General features: G+C 48.3%; 1 protein-coding gene across 1 annotated transcript; it reads right to left on the reverse strand.

The window, feature by feature from the left end:
• DDX55 (DEAD-box helicase 55) lies at nt 1-21,371 on the reverse strand. The gene is made up of 14 exons (XM_029053367.2): nt 21,243-21,371; nt 17,530-17,580; nt 17,322-17,408; nt 17,006-17,097; nt 16,863-16,925; nt 15,602-15,751; nt 14,480-14,669; nt 9,149-9,231; nt 8,140-8,271; nt 6,589-6,681; nt 4,988-5,102; nt 3,103-3,271; nt 2,484-2,776; nt 1-562 (listed from the first exon to the last, which is right to left on the reverse strand). Exons 1-14 carry the CDS (start codon nt 21,360-21,362, stop codon nt 407-409), a joined length of 1,794 nt encoding a protein of 597 aa, XP_028909200.1. The 5' UTR covers nt 21,363-21,371; the 3' UTR covers nt 1-406.

Raw genomic sequence — 21,371 nt, forward strand, 5'->3', positions numbered from 1 at the left:
AACGATGTAGAAAACTGAAATGTATTTACAAATCCTTGATCAAAATGAACACTGAGAACTACGGTTTACACTGAAAGTTTTGGAGGGAAGTCCAAAATCTGTTGGGTGAGCAAAACCTCTGGGAACGCCCATCACCCTACGCACTGTTTAATCCTCCCTGTGGATCATCCAGGCAGGCTTTAAAGCCCTCGACAGTCACGAGCCTGCCATTCCCGTTTTTTCTCACAGTACCAAACGGTGGCTCGCCCTACAGGCTCCTCTGGGTGAAAGTCACTTCCTCCACTGGCTTTTATTTCCTCCGAAATGCCACCCTCTTTTTGATTCATCTGCATTACCCACATGGCCCTCCCCGTTCCAGTGGCACGGACCATCAGAAACAGAAGACTCGGCCGTCGCCTTCCGATTCCTACTCCCCCAGATCTTGTGCCTTGCCTTGTCTTTTTCCGCTCGTCGTCAAGCTCTTCTCAAACTCTTCTTCACTAATTTTCCCTTTTTTTAACTTTTTCAAGAGTCTCGTATCCTTGAGGAGCTCCTCCATATCTTCGTCATCGATATCGGAACCCTAAAAGCAGTTGGGGGTACAAGACGAAAAGGGTCTAAATGGCAGAAACTTCTGGAACGCTAAAGGAACACATCAATTTCTCTGGGACTATGATAAACGATTTATCACAAACTAGTCTTGAGCGCATGTACAAGTCTGCCCACTAGAGGATTTCTCCATTTATTATCGAATGCACAGGTGTCATTTCTATTGATAGCGTAAATCTCAAGGCAGTGACTTGCCGTTGCCCGGCGTCGTGCGAGGTGAAGGGGTTGAGCGTGTAGAAGCGGAGGGATGTGCATTTTCGGTAAGGTCCCATCACTCCACCGGGGTCTGGAAAAACAGGCCCCCTTCCTCACCTACCCACCCTGGACTGCAATTCCTCAGAAGCGGCAAGGCCTAGGGGATAAAGCGTGGACCTCGGAGTCAGAAGGACCTAGGTTCTAATCCTGGCTGTGCCACGTGTCTACCGTTGTTACCGTTGTTGCTGGTCTCTTCACTTCTCTGGGCCTCAGTTATCTCATCTGGAGAATGGGGGATTAAGCCTGGGAGTCTTATGCGGGACAGGGACTGTGTCCTATTGAACTGCTCGTATCTACCCCAGCACTGAGTACGGTGCCTGGCACATAGTGAAGCCTTAACAAGTATCGAGAATAATAATAATAATAACAAATATCCTAAGGGAAAAAAAACGCGAGGGCGTCGGGCCCTTCCCTAAGAAACCCGAGTACTCACCTCCACCGTGGCTGTCTCTTTAGGGCGACGGGGGGGCAGAGGGGCCAACTGGGGAACGCCTGACGTAGCAGTGAGGAGCCCCGGTGTCCCTGATCCACCTACGCTGCCTCTTAGGGGCAGGTCAGAGGGTCCGTGCTTGGCCCCCAACCCGCAAGTACACTGAAAACAGTGTCACTGACACTCTGAAGAGTCACGCTCTTGTCCCAGGCTGCCTTTCTCTCTCCTGCCTACGCTTCCTTGACGCACAGCTCCCCAAAGCTTCCGAGGTCCCGTGGCTAGTAAACCTGCTGCTCCCGCGGTGCCACCCGCTGAGGCCCACAGCTCGGAGCATCAGGGACCACCCAACACGGGAGGCCTAACTGTCTGCGTTTACCTCATTCTGCTCACCACAGGATGCTGTTATATAGAGAATATTAAATATATTCTGTAGGAATATGTATGTATATGTTCATAATACATATGAACATTGTATGTATATACACACATACAGACACACACGTATGTGTACATACGGAAAGAGCCCAGGCTTTGGAGTCAAAGGTCATGGGTTTTAACCCCCGCTCCGCCACTTGTCAGCTGTGGGACTTTGGGCAAGTCACTTCACCACTCTGTGCCTCATTTCATCTGTAAAATGGGGATGAAGAAGACTGAGCACCTCGTGGGACAACCTGATTACCTTGTATCTACCCCAGCGCTTAGAACCAGTGCTTGGCACATAGTAAGCACTTAACAAATATTGTCATTATTATTATATCATTATTATTATATATACAAATATATACTACATGTGTATATATAATAATGACGATATATTATAATATGTATAATAATTATATGCAATATTATATCATTACTGTATATGCATATATGTATATAATATATGTTACAAATTACATATTACATATACACATGTAATATATATGTATATACAAATAATAATACCACCTTTGAGGGCGTGTGGCTGAAAAGACCAATGTGGGACCCATCGTCCTAGCACTTTGCCCACACAGAAAGACTATTCCTTGCTGTGGTGTCGCCTTGAACGTCTGCAGTGAGTTTAAGGAATCTATCCTATTTACAACACTGGTGGCCCATTTAATTCCAGAGGGAAATTGACCTTCCCTTCAAAATAGGGGGAGGAAAAGAAAAAAAGCAAAAAAAAATTAAGCTCCTAATGTAGATTAACTGTAAAAAAAAATACGTCTACCTCTTCTCTCTTCCTCTTTTCTGTCATTTTTTTCTTCTTTTCCTTTTTGGCTTTCTGCTTTGACCAAGCTTTATTTTTTATGAATTTCTTTTTCCCTTCATTTTCTGGTCTCTCCTTTCTCTGTTGCTCCAATTGTTTCCGTCTCTGTTTCTCTCTGTTTTTATCCTTAAATGGAATAGAGTCCGTATCGATCTCAACGGGCACAAAGTCCGGAAACTGCTTTCCCCTAAGTTCGGGCATCTTGGGCATCCTCAGCAGGGCAAACCCACGTGCAAGACTCGCAAAATCTAGATCTGAGAAAATCCAATAACACCATCAGTATCCAGGGAGCTGCAGGCTTCTCCGTTTCAATCAAAAGGTTCTGACGGTTTCCAGTTTGATTACGCGTCGTCTCGCCAAGGTAATTTCTCCCCTTAGCAGGGTATCTGAGCTTCAGTGGCGATCCACTATGAGGACTCGATAGCTGATGATTCTCCCGTTTGGATGCTTACGGTTACTTATTTCAGTTAGACGTCCGCGGACGTTACGGTAAAGTAAAAACCCAACGAAATAGAAGCAGTAGCAAAAATCTCTCACGTTTGTTAAAATGGGGGAGACACCCCAAACCAGCCGATTTTACCTTTCAGTCGGAAGATGAGATTGCACTCGTGTTTGGCATAGGCCTGGATGCAGGACACAAAAGCTTTCATTCCCTTTTCAAACACTGCTCTGTCTCCCAGAGCTATCGACTTCAGCTTGGGAAGAAGATCTACTGTGTTTTTCTGAGGCTTCATCTCCTGCAGGGGACACTACAGAAAACACATTTTCAGTCAGTTGGTGGGAAATCAATCCCGACGTACACAGACACACACACACACACACACACACACACACACACACACACACACACGGATCAGTAACTCCCAGCTTGAGCATCTGTGCCGGTCCCCAAAGCCACCCTTTCTGGTCACCAGTGTCACCCCACCTTCTCCCTCAGCCCCAGCCCCCACCCCCCAGAAACGTAGCCCCAAACTCACGCTCATCAGAGCTGTCTCGGCCCTTAGTCCCCCAACAGCACTGGTTCCCGAGATCTTGGCCTGCTGGCTACGCTACCTCTAGACTCTAAGTTCCTTGTGGGCAGGGAACGTGCCTACCTGCTCTGTTATACAGTACTCTCCCTTAGTGCTTAGGACAGTGTTCTGCACACACAGAAAGTCCTCAATAAATAGCAAGGATTGCTAAGCCACCTCACCATTTCCATTCTGTGTCTGCCTCGGTACACTCTGCCCGAAAAGACTGTGAGCCCTAGACTGGGAGTCCGTCGTTGGGTAGGGATTGTCTCTATTTTGTTGCCCAATTGTATTTTCCAAGCGCTTAGGACAGTGCACTGCACACAGTGAGCGCTCAATCAATACGAATGAATGAACGAACAAATGAAAAACAGTTGCCTTCCTATCTAAAATGCCATTTCAGAAAACCAGGAAGAGGACTCCCATAAACCTCCACCAGAATTATCCCTGGCAATCCCGTACAACAATCCTGTAAGCCCCCCAAGAATCACAGACAATAACCTGAAGAAATTAAAACATTTCATTTCCCTCTGCAGCTCACCGCCACCCATCAGAGCCCTTTCAGGTACCGATCTAAAATGCCACTTCTCAGAAACCCAGGAAGCTAACCCCCATAAACCTCCACCAGAACTAACACTGGCAATCGCATACAACACCTGTTCTCCCAGACGGCAACAGACAATTACAGGCAATGACTTGAAATGAAAACCTTTCATTTTCTGCCCCGCCAGCTTACGACCACCTGTCAGAACCCTTTCGGCTACCACATGAGGAGTGCCCCGTTTCCCGCACAGCTTTAGGGACCCCAGGCCTGGCCAACACCACCCTCCCCAAACCACTCTTAGCTAAGAACAAGACCAAGATAAATCAACCAATGGCATATATTGAGCGCTGTGTGCACAGCATTCATTCATTCATTCGTATTTATTGAGCACTTACTGTGTGCAGAGCACTGTACTAAGCGCTTGGAATGGACAATTTGGCAACAGATAGAGACAATCCCTGCCCAACTACGGGCTCATAAGAGCACTGTACCAAGCGCTTGGAAGAGTACAATACAGCAGAGATGGTACACACGTCCCCCGCCCATACGGGGCTTACAGTTCCGAGGGATAGGAAGGCTAATAATGGAATTTGTTCAGCCCTTATTATGTGTGAAGCACTGTTCTAAACCCTGGGGCAGATGCAAGACAGTCAGGTTGAACGCAGTCCCTGACCCACGGAGGGCTCACGGTCTTAATCCCACGCTGACCTAGGTACTTTCCCCGCTTGCCGGACGGCCGCCCCGGTATTATCCTAAACGAGCGACATCCAGACCAACCGACCCCCTCCGCGTCAGGCACCCCGTGTCCGGGGGCGGGCGGGGCCCAGGGCAGCCAAGTTGGCTGGCCCAAGGGCAGTCCCACCCTGTTGGGGATGAGAGACGGGAGGATGGAGGGTGAGGAAATGACTTACCTTTTGGTTTATCGAGAGGAAATTGATATAGGATTCTTCCATGGGCAGCAAGAACACGAGAGCGCTACCTTCGTGGCCGATCCGGGCTGTGCGTCCACAGCGATGCACAAAGGCGCTGAAACACAATGAGAACTACTGGGAAAAGGGCTCAGGGCTTAAGGAACGGATTTCTCCTCGGATGACTCCGCCGGAAGGCCGACAAATATATTTCTGCAGGCACACAATGCTCTGCCAAATGAGGTACGCACAGTAAGGAAACGGGATCTGCTGTTGTAGAGAAAGCAGCTCAGCATCTTTAAAAAAAAAATGCTCTCTCAAATGTTTACTCTGTGCCAAATACTGTATTGAGCTTAATGAATTAAGCATTAAATACAAGCTGATCAGGTTGGACACAGTCTTAATCCCCATTTTACAGGTGAGGAAACTGAGGCACAAAAAAATTAAGTGACTTGCCCAAGATCATCCAGCAGATAGTGGAGCTAGGATTAGAACTCAGGTCCTTTTGACTTCCAGGTTCATGCTCTAGCCATTAGACTACACTATTTTGTTTTTGTTTTTAATGATATTTAAGTGCTTACTTGGTGCCAGGCACCATTCTAAGCACTGAGGTATGTACAAGGTAATCAAGTTGGACACAGTCCATGTCCCATTGAATCATATTTATTGAGCATTTACTGTGTGCAAAGCACTGTACTAAGCGCTTGGGCGAGTATGATACAACAACAGACACATTCCCTGCCCACAATGAGCTCCAGTCTAGAGGGGGAGACAGACATTAATATAAAGAAATAAATATATATGTGCTGTGAGGCTGGGAGGGAGGATAAATGAGGGGAGCAAGACAAGGTGAAGCAAAAGGGAGTGGGAGAAGAAAGGGAGAAGTCACATATGGGGACTTAGTCTTTATCCATATTTTACAGATGAAGTAACTGAGGCACAGAAAAATCAACTGACTCGCCCAAGATCACCCAGCAGACAAGAACTGAGAGCCTGGAAAAGAACCCAGGTCTTTCTGACTTGCACACCCGTGCTCTATGCACTAGACCACGGAGAAGTCTAGTGAAGAAGCAGCGTGGCTCAGTGGAAAGAGCACGGGCTTTAGAGTCAGGGCTCATGAGTTCGAATCGCAGCTCTGCCACTTGTCGGCTGTGTGACTGTGGGCAAGTCACTTAACTTCTCTGTGCCTCAGTTCCCTCATCTGTAAAATGGGGATTAAGACTGTGAGCTCCATGTGGGACAACCTGATTCCCCTATGTCTACCCCAGCGCTTAGAACAGTGCTCGGCACATAGTAAGCGCTTAACAAATACCAACATTATTAGACCACGCTGCTTCTCAGTGACGTTATTCATTCATTCAATCATATTTATTGAGCGCCTACTATATGTGCAAAGCATCGTACTAAGTGCTTGGAAAACACAATTCGGCCACAGAGAGAAACCATCCCTGCCCAACAAAGGGCTCCCAGTTTTATTATCACTTATTGACACTGGCTTTAACAAACATCCAAGGTTCGTTTGAGTACTTAGGATGACAACTCTACGCTCCACTCTAAAACGTTTCATGGGAATCAGAGAAGGCCAGAATTTAAGACCGTCTTACCTTGCGTTACTAGGAGGATCATACTGCAAAACCCAGTTGACTTCCGGAATATCTATCCCCCGGGCCATCACATCGGTGCACACTAATATGCCACTTGGAAATAAAAAAAGAAACACACACGTTCAAATTAGTAAATCATCCCTCCGCATCAAGCGGTATGTACTAAATGCCTATTTCACAGAAAATGACTGCCATGAACCGGCCTCTTCAAATTCCACCCTGTAGTATTTCTTCTCTGAATAATAATGATTACATTTCTGTAGACCTAACTTCTGGGCAACTCAGGTGATTTACCACTTCGAATTGCTCCAATAAGCACTCAGCCAGGCCTGACAGAGTAGGGGAAGAGAGGCACTCTTAAAGGTGACCTTAAAACTGAAAATTAATAAAATTGCAGTGCTGTTTCTAGGCAGCGCTTAAGAAAAAAACAACTGCTAGTCATCCTTTGAATGTTATTAAAAAATCTGGAGGCATCATTTCTCCCACACCCAATGTACTAAACTGAGAGAAAGGCAATTCACTTGTCCATTGGGCTCCGCCAGTGTTTTCACTGAGTGTTCTGGCTCGACCGTTAGCGGATTAGGGGATGTCTGTCGAACAATCTGATGCTGTTTGGATGCGGCGCGCTGCGGAGTCGGAAGAAAGCTTGTGATCGCTTGCAGGTGCACCGTGTTGGAACTGGGGAGCAGTTCTGTAGCACAGGCTTTTAAACCTAGGGCTCTGCAAAACCGTCACCCCCATGTAAGAGGTGTTTCTCTCCTCTCTCTCCCCTGCCCACTGTATGGGCTTTCATGGCCACTAACAGTTGTAGGGGTTTCACTGTTCGGCGTGAGTAGCACGAGAACTGCTCTTCGACGAGGGTTGTGGTTTCCATTGCGTCCAGACTGTATTAGGGGCCTTTCGGGATGGTTTCCTGGACAGATGGCCAACACAGACTGACCGAGGCAGCTCAACAAAAGGCTTCTACATATGGCAGGCATGAAGGAACACAGGCCTCTGGGAATAGCCAGAGTAAGAATCAGTCAACTCTATTATTTCCCCAATCCCTAATCTATTTTAAAGTCTGTCCCCTACTCCCCATCCCTTTTTTAATGGTATCTGTTAAGTTCTTACTATGCGCCCGGCACTTTACTAAGCGCCGGTGTAGACACAAGCTCATCAGGTTGGACGCAGTCCATGTCCCACAGCGTGATCCACATTTTACAGATGTAGCAAATAAGGCACAAAAGAGACCTGCCCAAGGTCACGCAGCAGACAAGTGGCAGAACTGGGATTAGAACCCAGGGCCTCCTGACTCCCAGGCCTGTGCTCTATCCATTAGGCCACACTGGAAGTTTCTTGCAGGCGGGGAGCGGGTCTACCGGCACTATTGAACTGTACCTTCCAAGCACTCAGTACAGTGTTCTGCACACAGAAAGCGTTCAATAAATTCTTGACTGATTGACTGACAGCCAGGGGCCCTCACCAATTTCTACCGTACAATACATAAAACTCCTGCCCAATCGAGGCTTTAGGCTCTCGGTCTGGTTTAAACGTTCGGAGCGGACCTACCTTTGCAAGTGACGAAACTCCATGAATATCTTGTTGCGTTTGTGTTTCATCTTCCCGTGAATACACATGATTTTTGCATTCTTAACAAAGGACTCGAGAGCTTTTCCATAAAATTCCACACAGGCACAGGTGCTGTGGAGAGCAACATCACAAACGTTAAGCAAAGATGGTCTCCTGGACCCTTCTCCAGAAATCTGAAAAGATTACAAGGCATTTTCCTGAAATTTACAACACTTATATTAAAAAGCTTAAGGCACTTAAAGAGATATCCTAGAGGGGAGAAAATTAGGAGTTCTTCCTAAAAACAAGGGAGAGTTACGCTTAGATATTAGAATTGTAACAGCAGGCTGCAGACTGTGGGAGTGCTGCTTCTTGGACTGTGCACTTGTAAAGTCTCCTCTGAATGAATCATAAAACCAGTCCAGTCCACCTGGGAAAGGTCCTCAACAGGTCATCCGATACAGCTGAATCCATCTTATCCAGAATCCAGTTGGGACCAGCATGGCCCGCCTTCCCCAACACCGGCCGGAAGATCAAACGGTGACTGGATTCTCCTTTGTTCACTAACACTGTCATTCTATACCAAAACAGCCCCTGCATGGGCCCCCACTTAAGTACATGAATTTTGTTGGCAGGATGAAAGTTATTTCAAAAAGCATAACTGCAGGTGTTACTGGGCCAGCAGCCAATCAATCAATGGCATTTATGGAGCGCTTACTGTGGGAAGAGCTCTGTACTAAGCACGTGGGAAAGTACAACACAACAGAGTCGGCAGGCTCGTCCCCCGCCCGCCAGGAGTTTAAGTCTAGAGTCTAGCACCTTTCACAAACATACATGAACACATGACGCTTTTCAAGACAAACTTCCACTATGAACCAGATCACCACCACATATAGAATCGACAGCTAAGTGTATCCCATACAGAGCTAGATGCATTTTTCAGGGCATTCTACACCCTCCGTATTTTTTGCTAAGGCTGAGTCAGCTCTGTCTTGCGGGCGAGGATTACCTAAAGAACACGAGATGTTTCTCCTGCTTATGGTTTCGAAGAAAGTGCACCAGTTGATTGAATTTCTCATCTGCCTTACAGACCTGGAAAACAAAAAAAAACACGAGGGGGAAAAAAAGAAAAATAAACAGGTGGTATGCTTAGAAACATGCCCTAGATACATTTTTCAGAGTCAGCCTACCATTCTTGGGGGCTTGATTCCCTTACTGAAATATAAGGGACTTTTACGGGTTAGAAAGAATGAACTGGTTTTTTTTCCTCACACAGTAACGAGAACTCGACCTACCGATCGCACCTAAATCGTCCCAGACAGCCTTGCCGGTGTCAAACGGAGGGTAAGAGAGAGGGGAAAGGAGGGCAGCTGAGTGGGTCGAATGGGGACTCTGACCAATCACCCCAAGGCTGAGCCTCTTCTGGGACCCCCACTGCCCCTCCTTCCCTGGCCACGGCTCCGCCGGACTTCAGTCGCTCCTGGACTCCGCGTAACAGTAGTAGTCCGAGTCATTATGAAGCCCCCACTGAGGGCGGAGCTGGGAGACAATACACAGGTGGGAGTCAGAGCTGGCCCCTGGCCCTCGGGGGACTCGTGGCTGGACTAAGCACCGGTCAGACACATGCCCCGTCTCTCGTGGGGAACAGCATGGCTGATGTTCGCTTTCAGGAACTCTAGACCTATGCGTACGGATTTAGGATGGCCAACACTGTGGCTTGGTCAATATCCACTCATTCATTTATTCATTCATTCAACTGTACTGAGCACTTACTGTGTGCAGAGCTCTGTACTAAGTACTTTAGAGTAACTAAATGCCCGCCCCCTTCTCTCTGCTTCAGCGTTCTCCTCCCTTCAGGTCTGACAGACCTCCACTCCTTCCATCTTCAAAGCCCTCCAACAATCGTATCTCCTTCATGTAGCCTTCCCTGACTAATCTCCCCTCCCTATTTTCCCTCCCTTCTGTGTCACCTAGGCCCTTGAGTCCATCCTAAGCACTCAGCTGCTCACCCCCCGACCCCATCTCCACAGCCCTTATTCGGTCACATTGACTGAGCGCTTACTGTGTGCAGAGCACTGTACTAAGCCCTTGGAAAGTACAATACAGCAATAAAAAGAGACAATCCCTGCTCACAATGGGCACACAGTCTTCATTCCCCCTCCAGCCGCCCGTTACTTTAATGCCCGCCGTCCCTGCTGGATTCTAAGCTTCGTGAAGGCAGGGATCATGTCTATTTACTCTTTCAAGAGCTTAGCACAGAGCTCGGCACACCGTAAGCACTCAGTACCACTAACTGACTGAAGGTTCTACAGGTTCCCTTAGTACTGAATTCTAGTATCTCAGGTCAAGACTTACATTCGGTTGGATTTAATAATAATAAAAATGATGATAATCGTAGTATTTGTTAGCTCTACGTGCCAGGTACTATACTAAGCACTGGGGTGGATACAAGCAGGGTCGGGTTGAACACAGTCCCTGTACCTTGTGGGGCTCACAGTCTCAATCTCCATTTTACAGATCAGGTAACCGAGGTCCAGAGAAGTAAAGTGACTTGCTCAGGGTCACATAGGAGACGTGTGGCGGAGCCAGGATTAGAACCCTCGACCTTCTGACTCCCAGGCCTGTGCTCTATCCACTACACCATGACAGACTTAAGCTTTTAAAAACCTATCTGTACCCAAAAATCTCAGTTTGAAGTTCCTCCTAAAATATGTGGCCTAGAATTAAACCTTCCTTGGGCATAAACCAATTCGTCTCTAGCGGCAATCACCCAGGTCGAGTATCCACGTAGTCATTGCTGCTCCGAGCATCTAAAGAATAGGTATGAATTGTAGGCGGAGAGGTCTCCTAGTGAAAAGCCTGTGTTTTCTTCCATTGTTACCAGACAAAAAGAAAAAGACTAAAAAAGGGCAACCTGACTGAATGCAACTGCCACTCACGGCTACCAGAGCCAAGAGAGTTGCCAAGCGCTCCTACGATGGAAAAGCGGAGCACTCTGCCCTGCTTGGCCCCCGCTGACGATGCACCAGTAGCAAGGCGGTAAGAGGCCCGGCCCAGAAGCAGAATGGCTGTTCAGTGGCCTAAAAAGGAGGCCCAGTGGGGGAAGCTGCAGGATCTGAGCATAAAGCACTTAGCAGAAATAGCAACACCTCTCTCTCTCTCTCGTACGCCTGCGAACGGATCAGGTTACCACTGGCCCTTCAGCTGTCGAACCAGGAAACTCGAGTTTCTGGGAAAGGGACTACAAAGCCTAGCAACCCCCAAAGGCCGGACAAACCTCTACGATAGTTGGATCACCGATCGTGACATACTTAAACCACGCTTCCGTTAGGAAAAGTATCTAATTGTCTGATGTTTGTACAGTTGTCTGGGTGACGGCCTGCCTTTTAATAACTGTGGTATTTGTTAAGCGCATACTTAACATACTTATTAACACAGTGAGACCCATATGGGAGAGGGACTGCGTCCAACCTGATCTGCTTGTACCCACCCCAGCGCTTAGTACAGTGTCTGGCACAGAGTGAGCGCTTAACAAACACCATCATTATTATTTTATGATACATGATAATTATAATATATGATAATAATAATGATAACAACAGTAATAATAATGATGGTATTTGTTAAGCGCTTCCTACGTGACAGGCACTGTTCTAAACACTGGGGTAGATACAAGGAAATCAGGTTGGATGCAGTCCCTGTCCGCCACGGAGCTCACAGTCTCGATCCCCATTTTACAGATGAAGTCGCTGTGGCCCAGAGAAGTGAGGTGGAATGCCCCAGGTCACACAGCAGATAAGTGGGGGAGCCGGAATTAGAACCCACAACCTCTGACTCCCAAGCCTGTGCTCTTGCCACTAAGCTACACTGCTTCTCTTATGTGCCAGCCACTATACTACGTACTAGGGTAGATAGAAGCAAATCAGGTTGGACACAGTGCCTGTCCCACAAGGGGCTCACAGTCTTAATCCTCATTTTCAGATGAGGGAACTAAGGCACAGAGGAAGTGAAGTGACTTGCCCAGAATCACAGGGCAGACAAATGGTGGAGCCGGGATTAGAGCCCAGGTTCTTCTGACTCCCAGGGCTGTGCTCTATCCACTAGACCACTCTGCTTTTCTTCCCTGTTCTGAGCAGATGGCACCTTTTTGAAAATGTACATGTTTATAAGAGTGCAGGATCCACAACTGTTTTTAACTGACCCTGTAGAAGCAGCACGGCACAATGGATAGAGCACTGGCCTGGGAGTCTGAAGGTCATGGGTTCATTCATTCATTCCTTCAATTGTATTTATTGAGCACTGTGTGCAGAGCACTGTACTAAGCACTTGGGAAGTACAATTCAGCCAAAGAGAGAGACAATCCCTGCCCATGACGGGCTCACAGACTAGTGGGGGGAGACATAGCAAAGCAAGTAAACAGGCATCAGTAGCATCATTATACAGAGAATTACAGATATATATACAACATTAATAAAATTTAATAGAATTATAGTTACAAATATGAACATTCATTCAATAATAATAATAATAATGATGATGGCATTTGTTAAGCACTTACTAAGTGCCAAGCATCGTTCTAAGCACTGGGGGAGATACAAGGTAATCAGATCATCCCACGTGGGGCTCACAGTCTTCATCCCCATTTTACGGATGAGGTCACTGAGGCCCAGAGAAGTGAAGTGACTTGCCCAAAGTCACAGAGCTGACAAGTGGCAGAGCCGGCATTAGAACCTATGACCTCTGACTCCCAAGCCCGGGCTCTTTCCACTAAGCCGCAATCATATTTATTGAGCGCTTACCATGCGCAGAGCACTGTACTAAGCACTTGGAAAGCACAATTCATATATACACAAGTGCTGTGGGGTGGGGAAGGTATCCTTTTGACTCCCAGGCCCGTGATCTATCCCCTAGGCCATATCGTTTCCCAAATATAGAAAACACCTGCTCTCCAAAATAGCCAACTCAGATCACAACCCGGCTCTGAACGTTTTGCACTGAGCCAATCAGCAGTACTGACTGAATGCTTCCTCTCTACAGGGCACTTGGGAAAGCACAAGAGAATTAAAAGACACGCTCCCTGACCTGGAAGAGTTTATGATCTTGTGGGGCAGACACTTCAATAAATTACAGGTGGGGGAAGTAAAGAATTTAAGCCTCTGTACCTAAGTGTTAGGGGGGTTGGTGAGCACAGCAATGCCTAAGTGTTTCACAAGCGCTGGAGTGGCAGGGTGGTGGGGAAGGGAGAGATTAGTCAGGGCAAGCTTCCTGGAGGAGATGTGATTCTAAAAGGAGGTTGAAGTGGGGAGCGCAGTGGTCTGCCCAATGTGAAGGGGGAGGAATTCCCGCCAGAAGGGAGGGGTGAGCAAGAGGGGAGGCGAGAGATGGGAGAAAATGAGGCACGGTGAGCAAACTGAAGAGGAGTGAAGCATGTGAGTTGGGTATAGAGCAGAGAGGATACGTGGGGAAAGAACTGACTGAAATCCTTAACATCACCGGTCAGGTGTTTCTGTTTGATGTGGAGAGGAATGGACAACCATTAGAGGTTCTGGAGGAGTGGGGAGATGTACAAAGAACTCGATTTTAGAAAAATGTCGAAAGAGAGGATTGTCTAATCCTGCCTCTGTCACATGTCTGCTGTGTGACCCTGGGCCAGTCACTTAAGTCCTCTGTGTCTCAGTTCCCTCATCTGTAAAATGGCGATTGAGACTGTGAGCCCCATGTGGGACAGGGACTGCATCCAACCTGAATTCTAACCACACCACTGCTGAGTACAGTGCCTGGCACATAGTAAGCGCTTAAAAAAAAAATCATCATTATGCTATTGATGCCTGTTTACTTGCCTTGTTTTGTTGCCTGTCTCCCCGCTTTTGGACTGTGAGCCCATTGCTGGGTAAAGTGTCTCTATCTGTTGCTGAATTGTACTTTCCAAGCGCTTTCTCTGCACAGAGTGAGCATTCAATAAATACGATTCAACGAATGAATGATTATTCGAGCACCCAGTACAAATCTGGCCACATACTCAGGGGTTAGTCACAAGGAGGAAACACTTGAGGAAAGAATCGGCCTCCGTCTAGAACAGTAACACTCTCATTCTTCCGGAAAGTGGATGAAATGGGTATTTGGCATTACGCATCCAATCTCCTAGAGGCCGGCGAGTCAGTCGCCCTATCTGCCCACCACGTAACTGAATTCATTCGATCGTACTGACTGAACGCCTTCCGTGTGCAGAGCGCCGTGCTAAGTGCTTGACCTAAGAGTTACGGGGTCGTTGGGAGGAAAAAGGAGAGAGAACGACAAGCCTCCTGAGGCTCCCCCCAAGACCCAAGTCGCTCCCACTCACCATATAGTAGTTCTCAAGGCGGGACGGCGTTTTCTGGGTGCTGCTCGCTGCCACCCCCTTCTCCTTCACCGAGATCCGGACGGGGTTTCGAAGGCCGGCTCTCACCAGGTTCTCTACTTCTTGTGTCTGAGTAGCTGAGAAAAGGCCAGTTCTCCTCTGCTTCGGCAAGAATTCCAGAATGGTGTTGATACTGAAGACAAATGATGGGGGGGGGGGGGGGGAGAAAGGTCTCCTTTCATCAAACTTCACAACCAAGGGGTGATATTTTGGAATCTGCGGCACAACTCAACATAAAAGGAAAATTACACTGGAGGAGAATCAAGAGAGGAAGCACTTTAGATCGATGTTTGAGGAAAAATTTAGGACTTCAAAAAAATCCACCTCTGTCTCCACGTGTTACAGTGCCAACTCCTTGTGGGAAGGGGGTTGGTCGTTGGGTTATTCTGAACTTCCCAAGCGCCTTATATGACGCACTATGGCAAGTGGGTGCTGAATAAAAGCTACTTACTCTCACTGAAGAGTTTTTTTAATGGTCTTTGTTCATCAATCCAGCAATCGATGACATTTATCAAGCACTTACTATGTGCAGAGCACTGTACTAAGTGCTTGAGAGTACAATATAACAGAATTAATGGACACTTCGCCTGGCCATAACAATCTTACAGTCTAAAGCGGGAGAGACGGGCATTAATATAAATAATTTATAGTATGGAATTTAAAGGTATGTGCATAAGTGCTTTGGGGTTCAGCACTTACCATGCACCAAACACTGTTCTAAGCAATGGGGTAAATACGAGTTATTTTGGACACAGTCCTTGTCCCACATGGGGCTCACAGTCTAGGTAGGAGGGAGAAGGGGTATTTAATCCCCATTGTGCAGTTAAGGAAACTGAGGCACAAAGAAGTTAGCTGACTTGCCCCAAGTCACCCAGCACAGCAGGTATTTGGCAGAGCTGGGATTAGAACCCAGGTCCTCTGACTCCCAGGCCCATGCTCTTTCCACTAGTCCACGCGGCTTCTTATGTTGCCAACTGCAAATCTAAAAAGACTTCAGTCCATAAGTACAAAAGATTCAAAGGAGATTATGTAATTTGCCCAGCAGGATCCAGGAAGTCAAAATACCTAGCTTCGAATCCCATGTCCAGAAGTCTGTCAGCTTCATCCAGCACCAGGACGTCAAGGGACTTCACACAGCTCGCCAGATCCAGGCCTTCTGCCTTTCGTCTAAACATGTCCTCCAATCTCCCTGGTGTAGCCACTATGATGTTCCCACTTTGGAAAGAACATTGAGAAGCGCAGCTTTGTTGGTATCTTGTTGTCGATAATTACAGGGGCGCCTCTCAAAAGTTGTAGGTCCCCCCCAACCAATCTCACATGGGCCATGTCCTTTGGGGATCTCAGGTTAAAGGTCTCGAGGAGAGGCAGCCTGTATTCATTCATTCAGTCGTATTTATTGAGCTTACTCTGTGCAGAGTACTGTACTAAGCACTTGGAAAGTACAATTGGGCAACAGATAGAGACAATCCCTACCCAAGAACGGGCTCAGGGTCTAGAAGGAATGGCAGGGACCATGAGTTGCTTCCTTCCTGCAGAGCAGAGACCCGCAGCAGGAAATGGGATTGAACTGCCGGTCCATTATTAATGCTATCAGCAACTCGGGAAAATGTTCTTTTTTCAACTGCTCTGACTGCTACTCCTATCTGGTGACTATTTTGGTGGCAGGGCGTGTGCGATAGAGTCACAGCACGAGCAAGCATGTGTCCACAGGGGTGAGTGAATGGAAGAATGAATGTGAGGAGGGCCTGCTTCAGGTGAGAGTCCTGGAGTAGTTTCTAAGAAAGGGTAAAAACTCCTGCTCTTGCCCAGGAAACTACACTCCAAACTATAATAGCCGAGGCCTGGGACTCAGACATCACAACAGCGAATCCATCCATCAGTGGTATTTATTGAGTGTTTACTGTGTCCAGAGCACTGTTCTGAGGGCTTGGGGGTTAGGCACTTACTATGCACTAGACGCTGTCGTAAGTGCTGGTGTAGATACGAGTTAGTCTGGACACAGTCCCTGTCCCACCTGGAGCCCTGAGTCTATGTAGGAGGGAGAAGAGGTACGATACAACAAGAGTTGGCAGACACATTCCCTGCCCACACTGAACTCAGAGTTTAGAGGGGGAGGCAGATGTTAATATACATAAATAATACACAGATATAGACCTAAGTGCTGTGGGGCTGAGGGTGGGGCAAATGGCAAAACAGTCATCACCAACACCAAAGAAGTAACCAAAACAAGCGTTCTTCTCTACTCCTTATTATGGCCCTCGCAACCTCGCGAGATACTTTCAGTGTGAAAGCAAAGGGCAGAAAGACACCAAAAGCCCAAGCTTACCCTTGTTCTTTGAACTTTTCCACATCTTCAGAGGGGTTCCTACCCCCAATTAAAAGAATCTGGCTAAAACGAGAAAGGAGGGTCAAGTCAAAAACCCATCGGACGGAGCTGAAATCCTCCTAGCCACTTTTGTATTAACTTACCTAAATTGGGGAAAGTGTTTGGAAAAATGTAACAACACCTCATCAATCTGAATGGCAAGTTCTCTGGTGGGTGTGATGATTATGGCTCCGACCTACACGTGGGTGAAGGGAGAGAATCAGCTGGGCAAAAAGCCGACAAAACCCAATTCACCTGCGATCGAATGCCTCTCGCACATCAATTAACGTTCACGTGAACAGGGACGACAGACCTAGCTGATTCACAAATAAATGACATTTTAATGCCCTTTCCATGGCAGCACAGTAATTAGCCCGCTTTCACACTACTTGGTTAGAAAAATGAGGCTGTCATTTTTACCTGGGTTTTTTTTAACTTCTCTTCCCGTCTCAGAAGAATCTGCAGGATGGGAATGACAAAAGCCAGTGTTTTGCCACTGCCTGTGACCTAAATAAGAGGGGAAAGATGGGTGGGATTTTTTTTTTTAAAAGGTCATTCCTCAGTTATCACAACTAAGAATGCTTTTCTTAAAAAAAAAAAAAAGGCATTCAATTTATGGCACACTCACTGCTTCAGCAGCAACATCTTTGTTGTTCATAAACAGGGGGATGGTCGCAGACTGTGGAAAAAAAAATCAGACAGAGCACTGTTAAGAATAACTTTCGTGACTTCGTAAAACATAACAAAAGGAAACGGTCTCATATTCTGAATCAAACTCCACGTAGTGCCACCACCTTTCCTTTCAGGAGAAAAAGGATTTCAGCACGGCGTAGTCTGAAGCAGGCTGGCACAGTGGATAGAGCAGGGGTCTAAGAGTCAGAAGGAGCTGGGTTCTAATCCTGGCTCTGCCACTTGTGTGCTCTGACACCTCGGGAGAGTCACAACCTCTCTAGGCCTCAGTCGCTTCATCAGGGAAGCAGCGTGGCTCAGTGGAAAGAGCCCGGGCTTTGGAGTCAGAGGTCATGGGTTCGAATCCCGGATCTGCCACTTGTCAGCTGTGTGACTGTGGGAAAGTCACTTAACTTCTCTGGGCCTCAGTTCCCTCATCTGTAAAATGGGGATTAAGACTGTGAGCCTCATGAGGGACAACCTGATTACCCTGGATCTCCCCCAGTGCTTCGAACAGTGCTCTGCACATAGTAAGCACTTAACAAATACAACATTATTAACATTATTATTATCTGTAAAATGGAGACTAAGACTGTGAGCCCCAGGTGGGACAGGGACTGTGTCCAACCTGTATCTACCCCAGCGCTTGGAACTGTGCCTGGCACACAGTGAGGGCTTAAATACTAGTTAAAAAAAAGGAAGAAAGAGGAAATGCTTCCTTGCTAGCGCACCAAACACCTCCCCGTAATCACAAACAAGTCCAAGGGGACGTAGATTCCCCCATTGACACAGGGGACTTGACTCTCTCCCTTCGTCTCTTGGCAAATGCATCTGGGGGGCTGCCCCACATCTAGTTAGAGGTACCCTGGCCCCAACCACATCAGACCCCCACCTGGGTCACCAACCCGACAAGGCGCGGGAGGTAGGTAGGCAGGACAGGCGGCCGAGTGATTCCCAGTTGCAGTACTGGTGTTTGTAATCTGATTATTTATCTATCTCTACTCCCTCACTCTTAAATTCTGACTCCTTCTGCCTCCTCCCATTGAATCGTGAGCAACTCAAGGGCGGAATTCTCTTCTTTGACTTTTGCTGATCCCCAAGCCCCCGAGGCCCCGGCGGACAATAAGGATCATCGTGGTATTGTTCTACACTTACTATGTCCTAAACATCATAGGGGGAAAAAGGATGATCAGAGCAGGCAATCCCTGTCCCACGTGGGGCTCAGTCTAAGAAGGAAGGAAATCGGGTTTCCACTCTCCATTTTACAGATGAGGAAACTGAGGCCCCGAGAAGTTATGTGACTTGCCCGTGGTCACACAGCAGCCAAAGGTTCTCCTGCCTAGGCTCTATCCAACGGGCTTTGCTGGGTTTATTAATGGTATTTCTCAAGCACTTACTATGTGCCAGACACTCTACTAAGCACTGGGGTAGATATAAACTCATCAGGTTGGACAGAGTCCCTGTCCCACATGAGGCTCACAGTCTTAATCCCCATTTTATTCATTCAATTGTATTTACGGAGTGCTTACTGTGTGCAGAGCACTGTACTAAACACTTGGAAAGTACAATTTGGTAAAAAGAGAGACGATCTCTGCCCACAATGGGCTCACAGTCTAGAAGGGGGGCGACGGACAGCAAAACAAGTAAACAGGCATCAATAACATTGATAAAAACAAATAGAATTACAGATATATGTAGACATCAAAACAAGTAAACAGGCATTAATATAAATAAAATGATAGATATGTACATATATACACATGTGCTGTGGGGGGGAGAGGGGGTTAGAGCAAAGGGAGCAAGTTGGGGTGATGGGGAGGGGGAGTTGAGGAAAAGGGGGGCTCAGTCTGGGAAGGCCTCTTGGAGGAGGTGAGCTTTAAGTAGGGTTTTGAAGAGGGGAATAGAATTGGTTTGGCGGAGGTGAGGAGGGAGGGCGTTCCAGGACCGCGGGAGGACGTGGCCCAGGGGTCGACGGCGGGATGGGCGAGACCGAGGGACAGTGAGGAGGTGGGCGGCGGAGGAGCAGAGCGTGCGGGGTGGGCGGTAGAAAGAGAGAAGGGAGGAGAGGCAGGAGGGGGCAAGGGGATGGAGAGCCTTGAAGCCTAGAGTGAGGAGTTTTTGTTTTGTGTGGAGGTTGATAGGCAACCACTGGAGGTTTTTAAGGAGGGGCGTGACATGCCCAGGGCGTGTCTGTAGAAAGATGAGCCGGGCAGCGGAATGAAGAATAGACTGGAGGGGGGAGAGACAGGAAGAAGAGAGATCAGAAAGGATTTCTAGAGGAGGTCACTGAGGCCCAGGGAAGTGAAGTGACATGCCCAAAGTCACAGAGCAGACAAGTGGCGGAGGCAGGATGAGAACCCACGACCTCTGACTCCCAAGCCCGGGGTCTTGCCCCTAAGCCACGCTGCTTCACTTCACGGAAGAACCGTGAAGGTTGTGGATTATGGCAGAGGACACGACGTTCTGAAGAAAGTCTATCCATGGAATTGCTATAATAATAATGATAATAACGATGGCACTTAAGCGCTTATTATGTGCCAAGCACTGTTCTAAGCACTGGGGTGGATACAAGGTAAGGAGGTGGTCCCACATGGGGCTCACAGTCTTCATCTCGAGAAGCAGCATGGCTCGGTGGCAAGAGCCCGGGCTTGGGAGTCAGAGGCCATGGGTTCGAATCCCGGCTCTGCCCCTTGTCAGCTGGGTGACTGTGGGCAAGTCACTTCACTGGGCCTCAGTTCCCTCATCTGGAAATGGAGCTGAAGACTGGGAGCCTCACGTGGGACAATCTGATGACCCTGTATCTCTCCCAGCGCTTAGAACAGTGCTCTGCACCTAGTAAGCGCTTAACAAATCCCAAGATTATTATTATCCCGGCCCTTGTCAGGTGTGTGACCTCGGGCAAGTGACTTCCCTGGGCCTGAGTGACCCCATCTGTCAAATGGGGGTGCAGCCTGGGAGCCCCACGTGGGACAACCAGTAAGCGCTCAATACATACGACTGAATGAAGGACCCTGGATCTCCCCCAGCGCTTAGAACAATGCTCTGCACCTAGTAAGCTCCCAACAAATGCGTGCCTCAGTGGCAAGACCCCGGGCTGGGGAGTCAGAGGTCATGGGTTCGAATCCCAGCTCTGCCCCTTGTCGGCTGGGTGACTGTGGGCAAGTCACTTCACTGGGCCTCAGTTCCCTCATCTGGAAAATGGGGATTAAGACTGTGAGCCCCACGTGGGACCACCTGATGACCCTGTCTCTCCCCCAGCGCTCAGAAGAGCGCTCTGCACAGAGTAAGCGCTTAACAAATACCAACATTATTATTATCCCGGCTCTGCCCCTTGTCAGCTGGGTGACTGTGGGCAAGTCACTTCACTTCTCGGCGCCTCAGTGACCTCATCTGTCAAATGGGGATGAAGACTGGGAGCCCCACGGGGGACAAACTGGTGACCCTGTCTCTAGAACAGTGCTCTGCACAGAGGAAGCGCTTAAATACCACCATCATTAATAAATACGACTGAATGAAGGAATGGTCTCGTTCACCGAATGCCATCCTCCTCCTCGTTCCTGCGGTCTGATTCCGGGGATGGCTTCCCCCCTCCCCCCCCGCCCCCATGAGGGGATGAGGTGACTGAGGGACGGCCGGGGGGGGGGCGGGGGGGCCCCCGCAGGGGGTTCGGACCTGCACGGGGGTCATGCGGGAGAAGCGGAGGCCGCGCAGCGCCTGCAGGATCCGCGGGTGCAGCGGCAGCGGCAGCGCGTCCCACGCGGCCTCCGTGACGCGCTCCACGGCGCCCGCCATCTTGGCGCC

The sequence above is a fragment of the Ornithorhynchus anatinus genome, chromosome 2 (assembly GCF_004115215.2).
Source record: "Ornithorhynchus anatinus isolate Pmale09 chromosome 2, mOrnAna1.pri.v4, whole genome shotgun sequence".
In the NCBI taxonomy this organism is placed as follows: domain Eukaryota; kingdom Metazoa; phylum Chordata; class Mammalia; order Monotremata; family Ornithorhynchidae; genus Ornithorhynchus; species Ornithorhynchus anatinus.

Excerpts from the sequence above, each read along its gene's own strand:
- DDX55 (XM_029053367.2), bottom strand. The coding sequence starts at position 21,362 with ATGGCGGGCGCCGTGGAGCGCGTCACGGAGGCCGCGTGGGACGCGCTG. Across the intron at positions 3,272-4,987 it reads TCCTCTCGATAAACCAAAAG|TGTCCCCTGCAGGAGATGAA; the intron begins GTAAGTCATTTC and ends TGTTTTCTGTAG. Across the intron at positions 2,777-3,102 it reads TCTCATCTTCCGACTGAAAG|ATCTAGATTTTGCGAGTCTT; the intron begins GTAAAATCGGCT and ends GGATTTTCTCAG.